This window comes from Otolemur garnettii, unplaced genomic scaffold (assembly GCF_000181295.1).
Source record: "Otolemur garnettii isolate 467f Iridium unplaced genomic scaffold, OtoGar3 scaffold00009, whole genome shotgun sequence".
In the NCBI taxonomy this organism is placed as follows: domain Eukaryota; kingdom Metazoa; phylum Chordata; class Mammalia; order Primates; family Galagidae; genus Otolemur; species Otolemur garnettii.
Window position 1 is genome coordinate 10,964,953 of NW_003852404.1, and position 13,837 is coordinate 10,978,789.

At 40.3% G+C, this 13,837-nt stretch overlaps 1 protein-coding gene across 4 annotated transcripts in view; it reads left to right on the top strand.

Moving 5' to 3' along the window:
• The window catches only part of APP (amyloid beta precursor protein), a 272,685-nt gene that overhangs the window by 201,434 nt on the left and 57,414 nt on the right, over positions 1 to 13,837 (top strand). For all 4 annotated transcript variants that reach the window (XM_023509699.1, XM_023509700.1, XM_023509703.1 and 1 more), the window contains 2 exons: positions 8,260 to 8,388; positions 9,271 to 9,370. In XM_023509699.1, the coding sequence (XP_023365467.1) occupies positions 8,260 to 8,388; positions 9,271 to 9,370 (229 nt within the window). The remainder of the gene's footprint in view (positions 1 to 8,259; positions 8,389 to 9,270; positions 9,371 to 13,837) is intronic.

Here is a 13,837-nt window from a genome sequence, read left to right on the forward strand (position 1 = left end):
GGCTCCGTCAAAAAAAAAAAAAAAAAAATAGAAATATTTCATTTTATGCATAAGTGCGTAGTATATTATTTAAAAGATCTAGTAATTGTTCACCTGCCTGGCATTAATGGTACTTGCCCTGAAGAATAGATGGGCACCAAGGGATTCTCAGCCTAGAAATGAGTGTACGCACACACACACACACACGCACACACACACACACACACACGCACGATTTCACATCTAGTTCAAGGCCTAACCATGGGTTCCAGTTTAAAGGTAGTAGGCAACATGGATTTTTAAGGAGCTTTACCTTAAGTTTTCTTATATAAATGTCTTTAAATCAGGAAAACCCCATGGAATTTCTGGTAGGTCAAAACACTAGCTGAGTGTGAGAGGAGGACAGGGTAAAATTGACAATTATTTTTGACCGTCTTCACCATGTAGAGGGTGTATGAAGCAAAAATGACAATGTTTAGGTAAGAATATGCACAATTGAAGCAGATGGCCATAGATCGTACCAAGTCAAGGACACGTCACAGTCGGTGTTTGTTGGATGATCAGACCATCTGACAAATCTTTTTGAGGGTCTGTGTTAGATTAAAACATCTTTTGTTTACGATTTCTTCTTCAGCTGGATGGGATCTGCCTTCTGGGTTGCGTTAATAACCCTGCTCATCCTGAGCAGCTCAGCGTGTTTTACTGCTTGAGTGAGCAAGACTTGAAGATGTCCAAGTCCAAACAATTTCTAGCCTTTTTGTGTTCTCAGGTCAGAAAGTCTTAGCTCTCCATCCCTTGTATACTAAAGTTTGTCTGAAAGTATAAATCGTGGAGTTGGTCCAGTCTTAAATTTCAGTTCTATTCACTATGTTTACTAATTTGTAGCTGTGGTCTTTGTACCCAACATAAATCATTCCCGAGAACTATCAAAATATCCTGGAAAAAATTATGAAATGTTTGTCGACTATGAGATTTGACAGAAGGTCACTAATTTGTGAGAGAAAGACCTAGAAAACCTCTCTTATTGTCTACCAAAATATTACTGCAGTATAAACAATGGTCTTTAATTCTCAGGTTTGCCATCCATAAAACTTATAACTAGGGAACAGTAATAAAAGGGTTACTCTTACTTCATCTGCAACTTGAGGTTAATTTTTCTATTCTGTTTGCAGTTAACGTGGTTCTAGCTTTTGTTACCCCAAAATTGAAAAACAAAAGGGTTAATTAAAGATTGAGACAAAACTGCCCTACTAGGAGGAGAAAGATCTTTAGGGGAAGATCTATGGAGTCTGGGGGCGTGTCCCACTTGGGAATTGATCTGCATTCAGTGAAGGAGGGAAGAGGCAGAGAGGACGTTTCCGTTCTCCTGACACTGCTGTGTTCTGTCAGCAGCACAAGAACAGAGCCGAAGCAGTGAACTGCAAGTCTGGGAAGAGGTGTTAGTGTAACTCCTTGGCCCTGTGTGGAGGTTTGGCCCCGGCAGTGTGAACCAAGTGGAGGAATAAAAGTTAGTCGTCCGATCTCTTCCCTTGTGATGCTTCCATAATACTGAACCTTGAGAAATACCAAATGAGGAAGGATGTGCGGATCTGTTGCCATTGTCTCTGCCGCTTCATCAAGACTGCTTTGTTCAACTTGGCGTAGAGTTGTCCTTTCCCCTCTTAGACTTACTCTAAACTGCAGAAATCACTTGTGTGCTTTTCTAGGAAAGAAGGAGGACCTTGGATCAACTTGGCAGTGGACTTCAAACATTTAGCTCAACTCTGAGCTTTAAAGACAAAAAAGGATTGTGATATGGAGGTTCCCATAGAAGCTCCCCAAATGTTAAATTTTTTACTTGTGACAGTCAGAGTGCATTTGACTTTTTGAGGGCAAAAGTGAAAAGATAAACTCAACTAAGAGAAGCACAGAGAAGTTTAGCTTCCTTATGTGCGATTTTAAACCTGCAGGCAGAGATTTGGTACATTTTGCTTTCTATGCTTGATTTCTTGAAATGCAGGTTTACAACTGTGAAAATAATGGCCCTGAACCTATCTGTGAAAGCAAGAAAGAACTGCTTTTTTCTTGTTCGGTGATTAACTTCCCCAGTCACAGTTTGGAAACCACCAGGGTACAATTTAATGCTCCAGGAGGGGCTTTTCTGAGTAAGTCCCTTATGGCCGGGGAAGATTAGGGTGCATCTCATAGAGTGAATCATTTACTCCCTTCTTCTTGGCAGGATTGCGCCCAGGGCTTTTAAAAGCTCTTGACAGTTCACTCCCTACCATCAGGAAATGGCTTAAGGCACAAGTGTCTATTCTGATGAGGTGCCAGATTTCTAGATCAAGCACAAAGCCCCAGAGTGGGACAATGAGCCAGTCATTGTGTTTTAATACGCTTCCCACGTGGACTGTCCGGTAATAAGCTGCACATGCGTATGTGATAGGCGTTGTCCTGGCCAACATCAGGCAGTCACACGTATGAGACTGATCCCATGGCTCAAGTCCCAAAGCCAAATTTGAAAAATTATATAAAAGAACCAAGTGAATAAGGCAATAGTACCTGAGAAGGGAGGAAGTTAATAAAAAAGATATCAAAGCAGGAAGAGACAATATATGAGATCTTTTAAAATTCAAGAAGTGAAATCTTCTTGATACTAGTTTGTACGTGTTGTATAGTCTGTTAAGTATTTTTTGGGACGCATTCCCAGTTAAAACACCTCCCTGAAGGATGCTAGCACACTGTCAGATAGATCCAGTAGGTTAGTGGTGTCAGCATTTCCGTGAAAATTGAAATTGCTACTCTTCTAAGTAGAGAGATTTGTGTCACTTGGATACCGTGAATGATACTCTATAATTCTGGACCTACCTCTGAAATTATATTCAGCTCCAGGTTATTCATTAATTTAATTAACAGACATTTATTGTTAGCAACCAAATTGTGCCAGGAACTATGCCCAGAGATTCGTGGAGATAAAAAATGGTTTAATGCTTCAAAATTCAAATGTTCTCTTTCTCTTTCCCCTCTTTGTAGATGATAGCTAATCTAGGTTAGGAATGCCTATTCCTAATCCTTTAAAAACCTATTTTTAGAAGGACACAACTATAATTTGGACTTTACCTTCCAAATGCAAACAATGTAAACCAACCCACATATTAGTCTGAAAATTTTTTTAATCGCTTTAAAATAATTTTTATGTGATTTTTTTTTTAAAAGGCAGGCATGATGGTGAAGTAAATTTGGTGCAGATTGAAAAGTGCTACATCAGTTATAAACAGATAGTAGGTAATTATGAGCTAAACACGTTTTCAAAAACATTAGTGGCAATAAAAAGGATTGGATATAATTAGTCCCCCTGGGACAGATCTTTTCCTTCTAGTTTCTCTCTTGTTTGCTCTAAGTTTTAATAATAAGATTACCCATCCAATGCCAGTACAACCAGATTGTAGTATTCATGTATAGAATATCTTAACTCTGAGATAGGAGGTATTTACCAGAAAAATTATTACTAATTGCAGAAGATTTAAAGACTTGTAACTAAAACTATCTGCGTAGCAGTTAAAAACAGTGCTTTCTAAATTCTCCTAATCATCAATATATTTATCATAAGCCACTGAATTCTTACGTTTTTATAATCACATGAAATGTGATTATAAAAATTCACCCACTTTAAATGTGAATATTGTGACCATAGTAAGCAGTTACTGTAAGATAATATGTTTCTAGAGAGCTAATAGGTGTTCTTTTTCTAACATTTCTGTAAGAATGTTTCCGTGTTTTCAATTAAAATTTTAAGAAATTCATCTTTGTCTTGGCATAAGAAATAAACTTCCCTAGACAATGAAGAGACCTTGTTATTCTGAGATCTATGATGCAGCTCTAGAAATAGCTAATGTTAAGCCTTGGGGATTTGTAGTCTGGTTAAAAGTTGTAAGGGCAATTATTTCTTTGTTTGAGTGAAGTATACATGAGTCCTATACCATAAGGACGGCTTTTTTAAACCTAAAGTCAATGGAAATATAACAATGCAAAGAAATGTCATATGGTTTTTCTTTCTTAACTAAAATGAGTATTAGTTTCTGAGGTGTAGAGACAACCACCGTTTTATCTGGTATGATTTATCCATCTACTCTCCACCATAGTAACTAATCTGATTCTTTTCATTTGTGAGCATGATTCCTGGAAATGCGTTTACACGGCCAAATCAGCCACACAGAGTCATGTAATTCATTTATCTAGGGATATCCTGAAGTCTTCCTGAATCATCTTGATGTCTGCAGGCTTTCCTTACCAAATAGGCATTAGGAAGAAACACGGCTTGTGTCTCTGTAGACGCTCACACAGCGCGTGTCTGGGCTCACATACACAATGATGAGGTCAGGCTTACTGTGGACTCCCAGCATTCATTATCTCTGGAGGACCTGAGGCCGGGGGAATCCTGAGAGCCTGCTGTGCTACTGTGTCATTTTGCTATAGGGATTTTCACGGTAACTTAGGAATGTATTTCTGAGTATGTTTTGAAGCATATGGTGGGATAAAATGAGATCAGCAATTGGAAACATGTGAACACAGTCACCATTTCATTATCCATTTTAATAGACGATAAGGACGAATTTAGCACTAGAATCCATGAATGTCACAGCGCCCAACTTTTAACTAATACCTTGAATCATTTTCCAGTAATCTTAATCCTCTGTCCAGCTGGATAGAGGACACTCCTATCTTCCTATTTCTCCTCCTCACACATTGGTTTAATAAGTCGCTAAATAATTTTATGAGTTAGCTAATGGATAATAGAATGCCAAATACCTAGGCTAATAATTGAGAGACTGAACGAGTTCAAGCAGAATCTTATGCTCAATTAAAAGAGCTGATATTAATATGCCCCAAAAGAATATTACCTGAGCTTATATAGGAACTGGAAATTGAGGCAGTGACTCTTGGAACATAATCTCTTTACTAACCTTTCAGTTATTTCATATTCACTAAGTTGCTTTGTGGAACTGTCTTTAGCTTGGTACATTTTTAGATTTTCCTTGAAATGTAGGATTTCTTAGTGATTGTGAGTAGGGGCTGTAGAGCCCAGCAACTAGGCAGGCCTGTTCTTGTTCAAAGCCTGACAAGCTCTGTGACCAGGCGCCAGTGATATAGCCCATGTAACTTCAACCTTTATGCCTCATGCCTCACCTACAAGATGGAGAGAGCCACTGTACCTGTGCCGGAGATGAAAATATGATGAACTACTGTGCATAAAGCATCCAAAATGCTTTCTTGTTCATGTACGCCATCAGCACACGTGGAACTCTTACTGCTTGCCAGGGTGTCTAACCTTTGTGCTTTTCTGCTGCACGTGACAAGAATAAGAATTATTTGGGGCCATTTTGTAGATACACAAACACTTGTGAAAGCTGATTGCCAAAAAAAGGTTTGTGCATACTTTTTGTGATAGCTTATACCACAGATAGGCAAAAAATGTCCTCACAAAATCAACATGTGGCCCACAGACCACAGGTTGGACACCCCTGGTAGAGAAAAGAAAGGGGTAAGGAAGTTGGTGGTGAGGACTCAGTGGCACAAATACATGTATTATCAAGTCCCTGCCATAGACTAACAAGGACATTTTTAATCCTCAAGCATTCTCAAAGACATTGCTATCTGCATCGCATGCATGAGGAAGTTGTGGCTTTCATGCTTCTTTAAAAATGGTTGTTAATAATTAACAAGTGGGAACTTCGCTGGTTGAGGTGACCTGGGAGACCCAGATGTAAGTCACCAGAAATGACTTCTGTGTTCTCTAAAATAAAATTTAGCTTAAAACGGGAGTGCCGAGGCCAGTCTGGAGCACAGCATCCTCGCACGCTCAATTGGTGACAATCCTTTCAGGACAAAATGGCTTAAGGGAACATTCACAGGTGCCTGCCTGAAAAAGAAAAAAACTTTACGATGAAAAGCGGTTCTGATTTTTTAATTGAAGTGGGTTTCTTTCTCATTTGAACTCTTTAAAGGGACAAAAATTCCATTTTCTTAGAAACGATAAATCCTTTTCAATAGAGAAAGATGAAACAGAACAACTGTAGATAAAGTAGGAAAGTAGATAAAGCAGTCAGTTGCTTCGGTGAGGTGCAGGTGCGAATGTCACGCGTAAATGTACTCAGTTGAAACCTTTTCTGTCTCCAACCTTGCAAGTATAATGGTTAGAGAACTAGAGGGATTTCATAGCCCTTGGGGCTTAATAACAAGCGAGGATCTCACGATCCTGCCTATAAAATATTCTTCACAATCAACAATGGTCAACCTTAAATCGCCCACATTTTAAAATTTTCTTGTTTTTAAATTAGTGTTTATAAATCTATCATCTTTTAAATCTATAGCTATAGTTCAATCTCTGACATTTTAAAGTTTCCTTGTTTTTAAATTAGTGTTCATAAATCTGTCACCTTTTAAACATATGTATAGCTATAGTTCATCAGTTATCTTCTTAGTTTTTTACTATTTTTCTTCTTCAGATTTAGAGGGTCGTTCTCTGAGTTGTACATTCAACCAGATTTCACAGTGAAATGAGAGCTGAGATGACAGGGTGCCAAAAGCTGTGTTTCCAGCTGTGATGTCTGCCTTTCTTGGGATTACAGGGAAGTAGATTTCTTCTAGGAAAAAAGAAATACGTAAAGTAGATGAGGGCAGATTTATTTTATTTTTATCATATATACTTGTTTTCTTGAGTACAGGAATGTGGCCTCTGGCAGGCATTCATCAAGTACAGAACACCCCCTTGGGGCAGGTACCAGGTGACTGGGGTTCCCAATAATAAAAAAGAGTAAGACCAAATACGGCCTTTTGGGGCTCATGTTAAAGAAAGAAGTCAGAAACACACATAATTTAGTAAGTTATGTTGGGAAATGAATGAGTATTGCACAGCATTTATGGAAGCACAGAAAATGGGCCCCAAATTCCACCCATGATGGCAGGAAGGTGGCCCTTGGTTAACTAAGCAAAGGGGGGCAAAGAGGCACTTCCCATAGGATTTGCATAACACACAAAAAAATTATAACTCTGCACCCCACCACCACACCCCATCTCTATGAATACATTTCATATCTCCCAACTTGTCTTCAAGTTGTCCCCCTCACACAGGTTAATAGTAACTAGGTTTGCCCAGCTGGCCAAAATTGCATTCCTGACGTGAATTTTGAATAGCTGATTTTGTGTTTTAATGAAGATCTGTCTATCTTTGGATATCATTTTATAGAATCACATAGTAGAGTGCATATAGCAGCAGCAGTGTTGAAGACAAAGGAGCCTTTGTCCTTTTAAAAAAAAAAACTAAGATGAATGTTTCCATGTAAAACTGGAATAAAAATGAAATGGAACCAATTAGAAAAAAAAACAAGAAGCACTTAAGAAGAAATGTAATTGTTGCTGAAAGAGAATCTGATGGCTCAGAGAGAACTTAATTAAATTTCAAAGTAAAATAAATACAGTCTGGCTAAGGCCTTTCTCCCAGAATAATATAACGTCTCTTAGAGCTTATCAAACTAATAGTGGTTAAATTGCCTATTATTTTTCTCATTTCGATTATTGTGCTATTATATATTACTGATGATGAGATTATTTGTGCAATATTACTTCTGGTTTTGTACTGTGTGTGTGAAATGTAGTCTCATATATGCCCTGTGTATTTGGGAGGGAGAGGGACCTAACTTAAGTCTAACAGATCCGAAATCTGTTTTCCTTCTGTGGCAGAATGTTTCCACGTAAAAAATGTTGATTAGAGCGACCAGTTGTCATATATGTTGAAACTGCATGGTGTTCTTGTAGAAATGAAAAGTGGACTAGCTAAATAGTTACTCACTAAGAAAGAAGCAGGAGGCCGGGCGCGGTGGCTCACCTAGTCCTCCTAGTGCTCTGGGAGGCTGAGGCCGATAGATTGCTTGAGCTCAAGAGTTCAGAATCTGCCTGAGCAAGAGGGAAACCCTGACTCTACCAAAAATAGAAAAACTAGCGTGGTGGTGCAGGCCTGTAGTCCCAGCTATGCAGGAGGCCGAGGCAAGAGAATGGCTTAAGCCCAAGAGTTGGAGGTTGCTGTGACCTATAATACCGCTGCACTCTAGCCAGGGCAACTGAGCAAGACTCTGTCTCAGAAAAGAAGTAGGAGACGTGTTCAGGAGGGAAAACGACAAAGAGATGACCTATGATGCTTTTGTATTACAGGATGAATTCGTGGTACCCCTCAGGCAACACCAGTGGAAGAAGCCCTATTTTACGCAAACTTGAAAACTTTCTTTTCATTTTGTCGCCCTTCAGCCTCGTCATGTGTTCAACATGCTGAAGAAGTATGTCCGCGCTGAACAGAAAGACAGACAGCACACCCTCAAGCACTTTGAGCACGTGCGCATGGTGGATCCCAAGAAAGCGGCTCAGATCCGGTCCCAGGTAAGCCGAGCGTCCTGCTCCTCTGCATTCTGCAGCCAGCGTTCCTGCTCCTGCCATTGGTGACGGCCTTCCAGGCGTTTCCAGAGCATCCGGGAGCGCTGAGTCCTCTGTGACAAGAACTCTTAGTTCCTGGTAAATTCTAAAGGTTGGTCCAATAACAATATGTGCTTTGGCGTTTTCTGAGTTGTAAAAATATTAATCAGAAGGAATATAAAAATCGTGGGTATCCACTGCTATTGATTTTTAAGAAACCATTTAAACCTCTTGACGACAAAACCAAGGAAAGGGAAAATCGTGTGGACTGAAAACCTTTAAAATCAACTAAACTAAATGCGATAGGCAGTCATAAACTTCGTTGCTACCAGCACGTTAGGATTGAACGTGAGTCTAAGTGAAGGCCTGTGTCAGTGTTTGCCCTCTCCCCTATTCCCGAAGATTGACAGCTGGGATCTATTGCAAGAAACTGGAAATTTTATATTTCCTTGAATGGAAGAATGTTTTTAAAATACGTATTTAGCGTAAAATATCCAGTTGACTAGAACTACGTGCCTTATTGTTGGAAAATTTGCAAAGAACTACATTTGGGACATCCGGACTCTGTAGGGAGCCCTCAGTATCAGGAGCCGGGGTTGGCAGAGGTGGGCTCTCCGATTAGCTGTTACACGTACCCAATTTAGTAGTCAGTTTAAAGATACGTCTCAAAAAGCTGAGCTCAGAAGTTAAGGAACAAAATAAAATCGGAGAACAGGATAAATAAGAATGCCCTCTGAGGGACACATTCCAGCAAGGTTTGCCACTTTTATATTGGAAGTGGTGCTTGGTAAGAAAAATAACTGCTCCTGCCCAGGCATTGTTTACCTGCGTTGTCATCCTTTGGTGCAGGTCATGACACATCTCCGTGTGATTTATGAGCGCATGAATCAGTCTCTCTCCCTGCTCTACAATGTGCCTGCAGTGGCCGAGGAGATCCAGGATGAAGTTGGTAAGGAAGCTGTTCTTTGGCTGCTATGCATTTAGATATAGCTCCCCCACCCCCAGGAAAATCGGGGAAGTGAGTTATCTGTATCGAGAACATGGAAGTTAAACAAGCAGGCTGACCTTTTACGGCAAAACTCGGAGGGTTGGAACAAGGTCTCGCGCCTTAGCAATCGCATCAGCTCTTACCTCTTTCTACTTACAGGACCAGAGGAGCATAACCTGACGTACAGTCTATTTGTGTAATAACAGGTCACTTATCAATGAATTGTACTTGGCAGTGACTTTTTTCTAATTTCACCAATCTTCTGGGTATCGCTTTCTGATGATTTGGTACTTACTTAAAGGCAAAAAGACTTTTTCATCTTAGGAGTTACATGACAGCCCCATTTTACAAATGAAAGAAGCTCCAACTTAGAATTTAAGTGACTCACCTGCCCATGTCGCATGCATCCTAAATAACAGAACCAAAACACAACTGTGAATTCTGACTTACAGGTTATTGTTAGATTAAGTCACCACTTTCTTTGATGGAAAATGGTTCTCTGAACCACATTGTTGTTTAAATTTAAAAGGCAGTGGGCTATTAAACATTGAAATAATTACATTCTCAAAAGAACTTGGAAAAATCATAGAGAGAGGTCTCAAGTATCCATCACCCAGTTCCCATAATGGGGAAGATCGTTCACATCTATACAGTCAAGACCAAGAGGCCGACATGGTATGCCCACTGTCTTTATGTCCTTAGTTTTCCTAAGGACGTGTTTAATATTTCATGCGAGTTCAATTTTCCCATTTCTGTTTTTCTTAAAAAGGGAGTAAACTATCATGGAACATGATTCCCCTGTAAATGTCTAAAATGTCCATTTGTCTCACTTTACCTTGCAAGGTACGTAGATGATGATGATGATGGTTCATCTTTCAATATAAAGTAAATGTCTGTGTGCTGGAAGTTTCTTCTGTATAAGCAGATAAGCCATTTGTATCTGGCATATCCTTCTCCATGAAGAATCCTGCTCTTTGTAATTGGGTTGGAAATGGACACGCGTTATCATCTGAAGTCACAGCATCCAAAATGCTGGAGATGGGTACCCCCAATACAGCAAGTCCCACTTCCAAGTGCCTGAAACACCAATCAAGAGCACATGAATCAGTCTCAGGTTTTCCATTTCATGCCAGGGCTAGTCTGCTCTTTCTTTTCCGACTTGATACTGCCTTGTAAATGTTCTCATTACTATAGAGAATTTGGTATGTGTTACGTGATGATGGTCTGGACATTACTGCTGATTAATGGGTAGAATCTGGCTACACACTTGAAAAAGAAATGTCATAGGGTGGCACCTGTGGCTTAAGGAGTAGGGGACCTGCCCCATATACTGGGGTGGGGGTGGCAGGTTCAAACCCAGCCCCAGCCAAAAACTGCAAAAAAAAAAAAAAAAAAAAAAGAAATGTCATAATGTGTCATCCAAGCTTTTGTTTAGAATGGGGGACTCAGGTAGAGCAAGAGATTATGAAGAAGGTGGCATTTTTTTGTCGACACCAGGTACTGAAAACATGCATTCCCAATTAATTTTTCATTCAATTCAGTTTTTCTTTTTGAAAATGTATATACTTTTTAAGATATAGTTGGAGGATAGAAGTCAATAAGGAATTTTTGAAACATTGTACATTAAACTAAAAAAGTTCTCTAAATAGTTATAGAAGAGGTAAAACCAAATAATTTACACATTCGTAATGAACCGAAGTGGAAGTATTCTGGATGATGGAGTTTTGCCTCATAGCCGTGGAAACAAGCCTGTTTTCGTATGTGGCTTTAATTGAGGGGGCGTGGGAAATGCCACAGCTCAGGGAATTAGGCCATTACGAAGGTCTAGGAAGTTTATGACCAGTATTTCACTCTCACCCAGTAATTATGGTTGACTCTTTCTAATTAAATTATTAGAACTTTTTATTCAGCAATCTACAAATGAAAACATTAGCTACTAATGAGTCACACTTCCACACAACAGATGGTGATTCAGATATGGCAAGTGTGGCAAAATGTCCAAGCATAGGGCAACACAGTCAACTTCAAATCTTAGTGACAGGGAAGATATTTAGATAGTTGGAATCATGGAATTTTTTTTTAAGAAATATTAGCCTTCAGCTTGGATTAAAATGTGTTATTTTAAAAATATACATATATATTTGTCATTCTAAATATGCTATATGCCAAATTCTGATGATCTTTTTAAAAACCTTTCATTTGCAATTCTAGGTGCTTTCATTTTTAAATGGCTGGCCGTTTCCTGTAGAAAAAGAAAGTTACGATAGTAAACTTGTACATGAGACCTGTACACATTTGTGCTCTTAGTACAAAAGCAGCAGGAGGGCTTGCTGGGGACAAGGTCGAATTTTCTGTTGAGCTTAGTTGTCTCCCGTAGTCCTTTTCCGTATGAAGGAACACTTTGAAAACAACTCACTTTCAAGTAGGCACATAGATGAAAAAAGATTGGCCGTGGTGCCAACTGCTTAAGACGAAAGTATTGAGAGTTTCTTATATTATTCTCTTCCCTTTTGTATGTGTTTGAAATTTTCCATGATAAAAATTTTTTTTTTTTTTTTTTTTTTGAGATGGAGCCTCAAGCTGTCCCCCTGGGTAGAGTGCCATGGCATCACAGCTCACAGAAACCTCCAACTCCTGGGCTCAAGCGAGTCTCCTGCCTCAGCCTCCCAAGTAGCTGGGACTACAGGTGCCCGCCACAACACCTGGCCATTTTTTGGTTGCAGCCATCATTGTTGTGTGACGGGCCTGGGCTGGGGATTCGAACCCGCCACCTTAGGTGTATGTGGCTGGCACCTTAGTCGCTTGAGCCACAGGCGCTGAGCCGATAAAAATTCTTGTCTTAGTTTACTTTGTAAATAGGATCTTCATAGATTTCTTTCAGTTTCTGTCTTTTACTCTTTCTAATAGCCTCTGATTAACCACTTTGTTGTTCCATCATCTGACTTGCATTTATCTACCATTTCTGTACATAATCAAACGTTAGATTTGGAGTCAGTCTACTGCCAATAAGGAGAACACAAAAGTTCAGAGCCACCTGCAAAAGGACAAGATGTGAAACTGCCTAGATAGCTGGGCACAGTGGCTCACGCCTGTAATCCTAACACTGTGGGAGGCTGAGGCGGGGGGATTGCCTGAGCTTAGGAGTTCGAGACTAGCCTGACCTAGAGCAAGATCCTGTCTCTAAAACATTAGCCAGGCATTGTGGTGAGTGCCTTAGTCCCAGTTATTTGGGAGTCTGAGGCAAGAGAATTACTTGAGCCCAAGAGTTTGAGGTTGCTGTGAGCTATGTTGTGGTACTCTACTGAGGGTGACAAAGTGAGACTCTGTCTTGAAAAAAAAAAATAAGAAAGTGCCTACAAATGCGTGCCTTTTATATAAAGTGTATGCTCATAAATGCAGCAGTTGGGATGTGTTTAATGCAGTCATGCATCTGCAGAGAGACACAGTAGTTTTAATTATTATAAATAATGGTAACAGGCGCTTTGGGGAGGAAGGCTTTTTACCAGTCTGAGGGACTGTCAGTGTCTGTCGTGACATACGTGTATCTGCTTCCATGAATTATGCTCCAAACTAGAATTCTCTATGAGAGGTAAACATGAGGAAGAAGGGAGCCTGCTAGAAAGGAGGAATGCCGTGTGAAGGTGGAAATCGGCATCAGATCTGTGAGAACGGCAAACTGTGCCTGGAGACGTGGGTTCATTGTGCCAGGGAGTTCTGGCCCTGACCCTGACCCTGACCCTGTTTTCTTCCATTGTGCTTCACTGAGCCATCCCCTCTGTTTATGCTGATTTCCTACTAACTCCAGTGAACCCCAAATCCATAGGTCTGGCAACAGCGCTGAGTCCCAGTGCTACACTCCAGGCTATTGGAATATCCCACATGCCACCAAACCTCCAATCACTATGTATAAGAGAGAATTCTTCATGTCCCTCTGGACATTTACTTATTTTTACCCTAATACACGTTTTCTCGGTTGGTCTAAACCAGTGGTCCTCAACCCGTGGGTCCCGACTCCTTTGTTCCATTTGTAACAATGCGGCAATTAGGAAGGTTGAGAAGCACTGGTGACGCCTTCCTCTCCCCCACTCATGATTTCTTCCCAATCTCAAGTTCTATGTATTCTGCCTCCTGTGTCCACAAGGACTCCCTGCTCTGCATGTCTGTGGCTGCACTGGACTCCCGGCTCCTACCCTACCTCTTCTCCCATAGTGGACCCTCCCACACAAATCCCTCCTCCTCAGGGCTGTTCTGCCAAAATACAAATAACAGCTGCATGTGGTTCTTCCTTGCTAAAAAGTTGCATCCTTCCAGATGTAACTGGAATGTCTATACTCCCATACGCCCTTACTAATTTACATAGAGAGCAGGAGAGAGGAGCTGGCATTTGAGTGACAGCCGTGTAGCCAGATAATGAGAGCCCATTCTTGA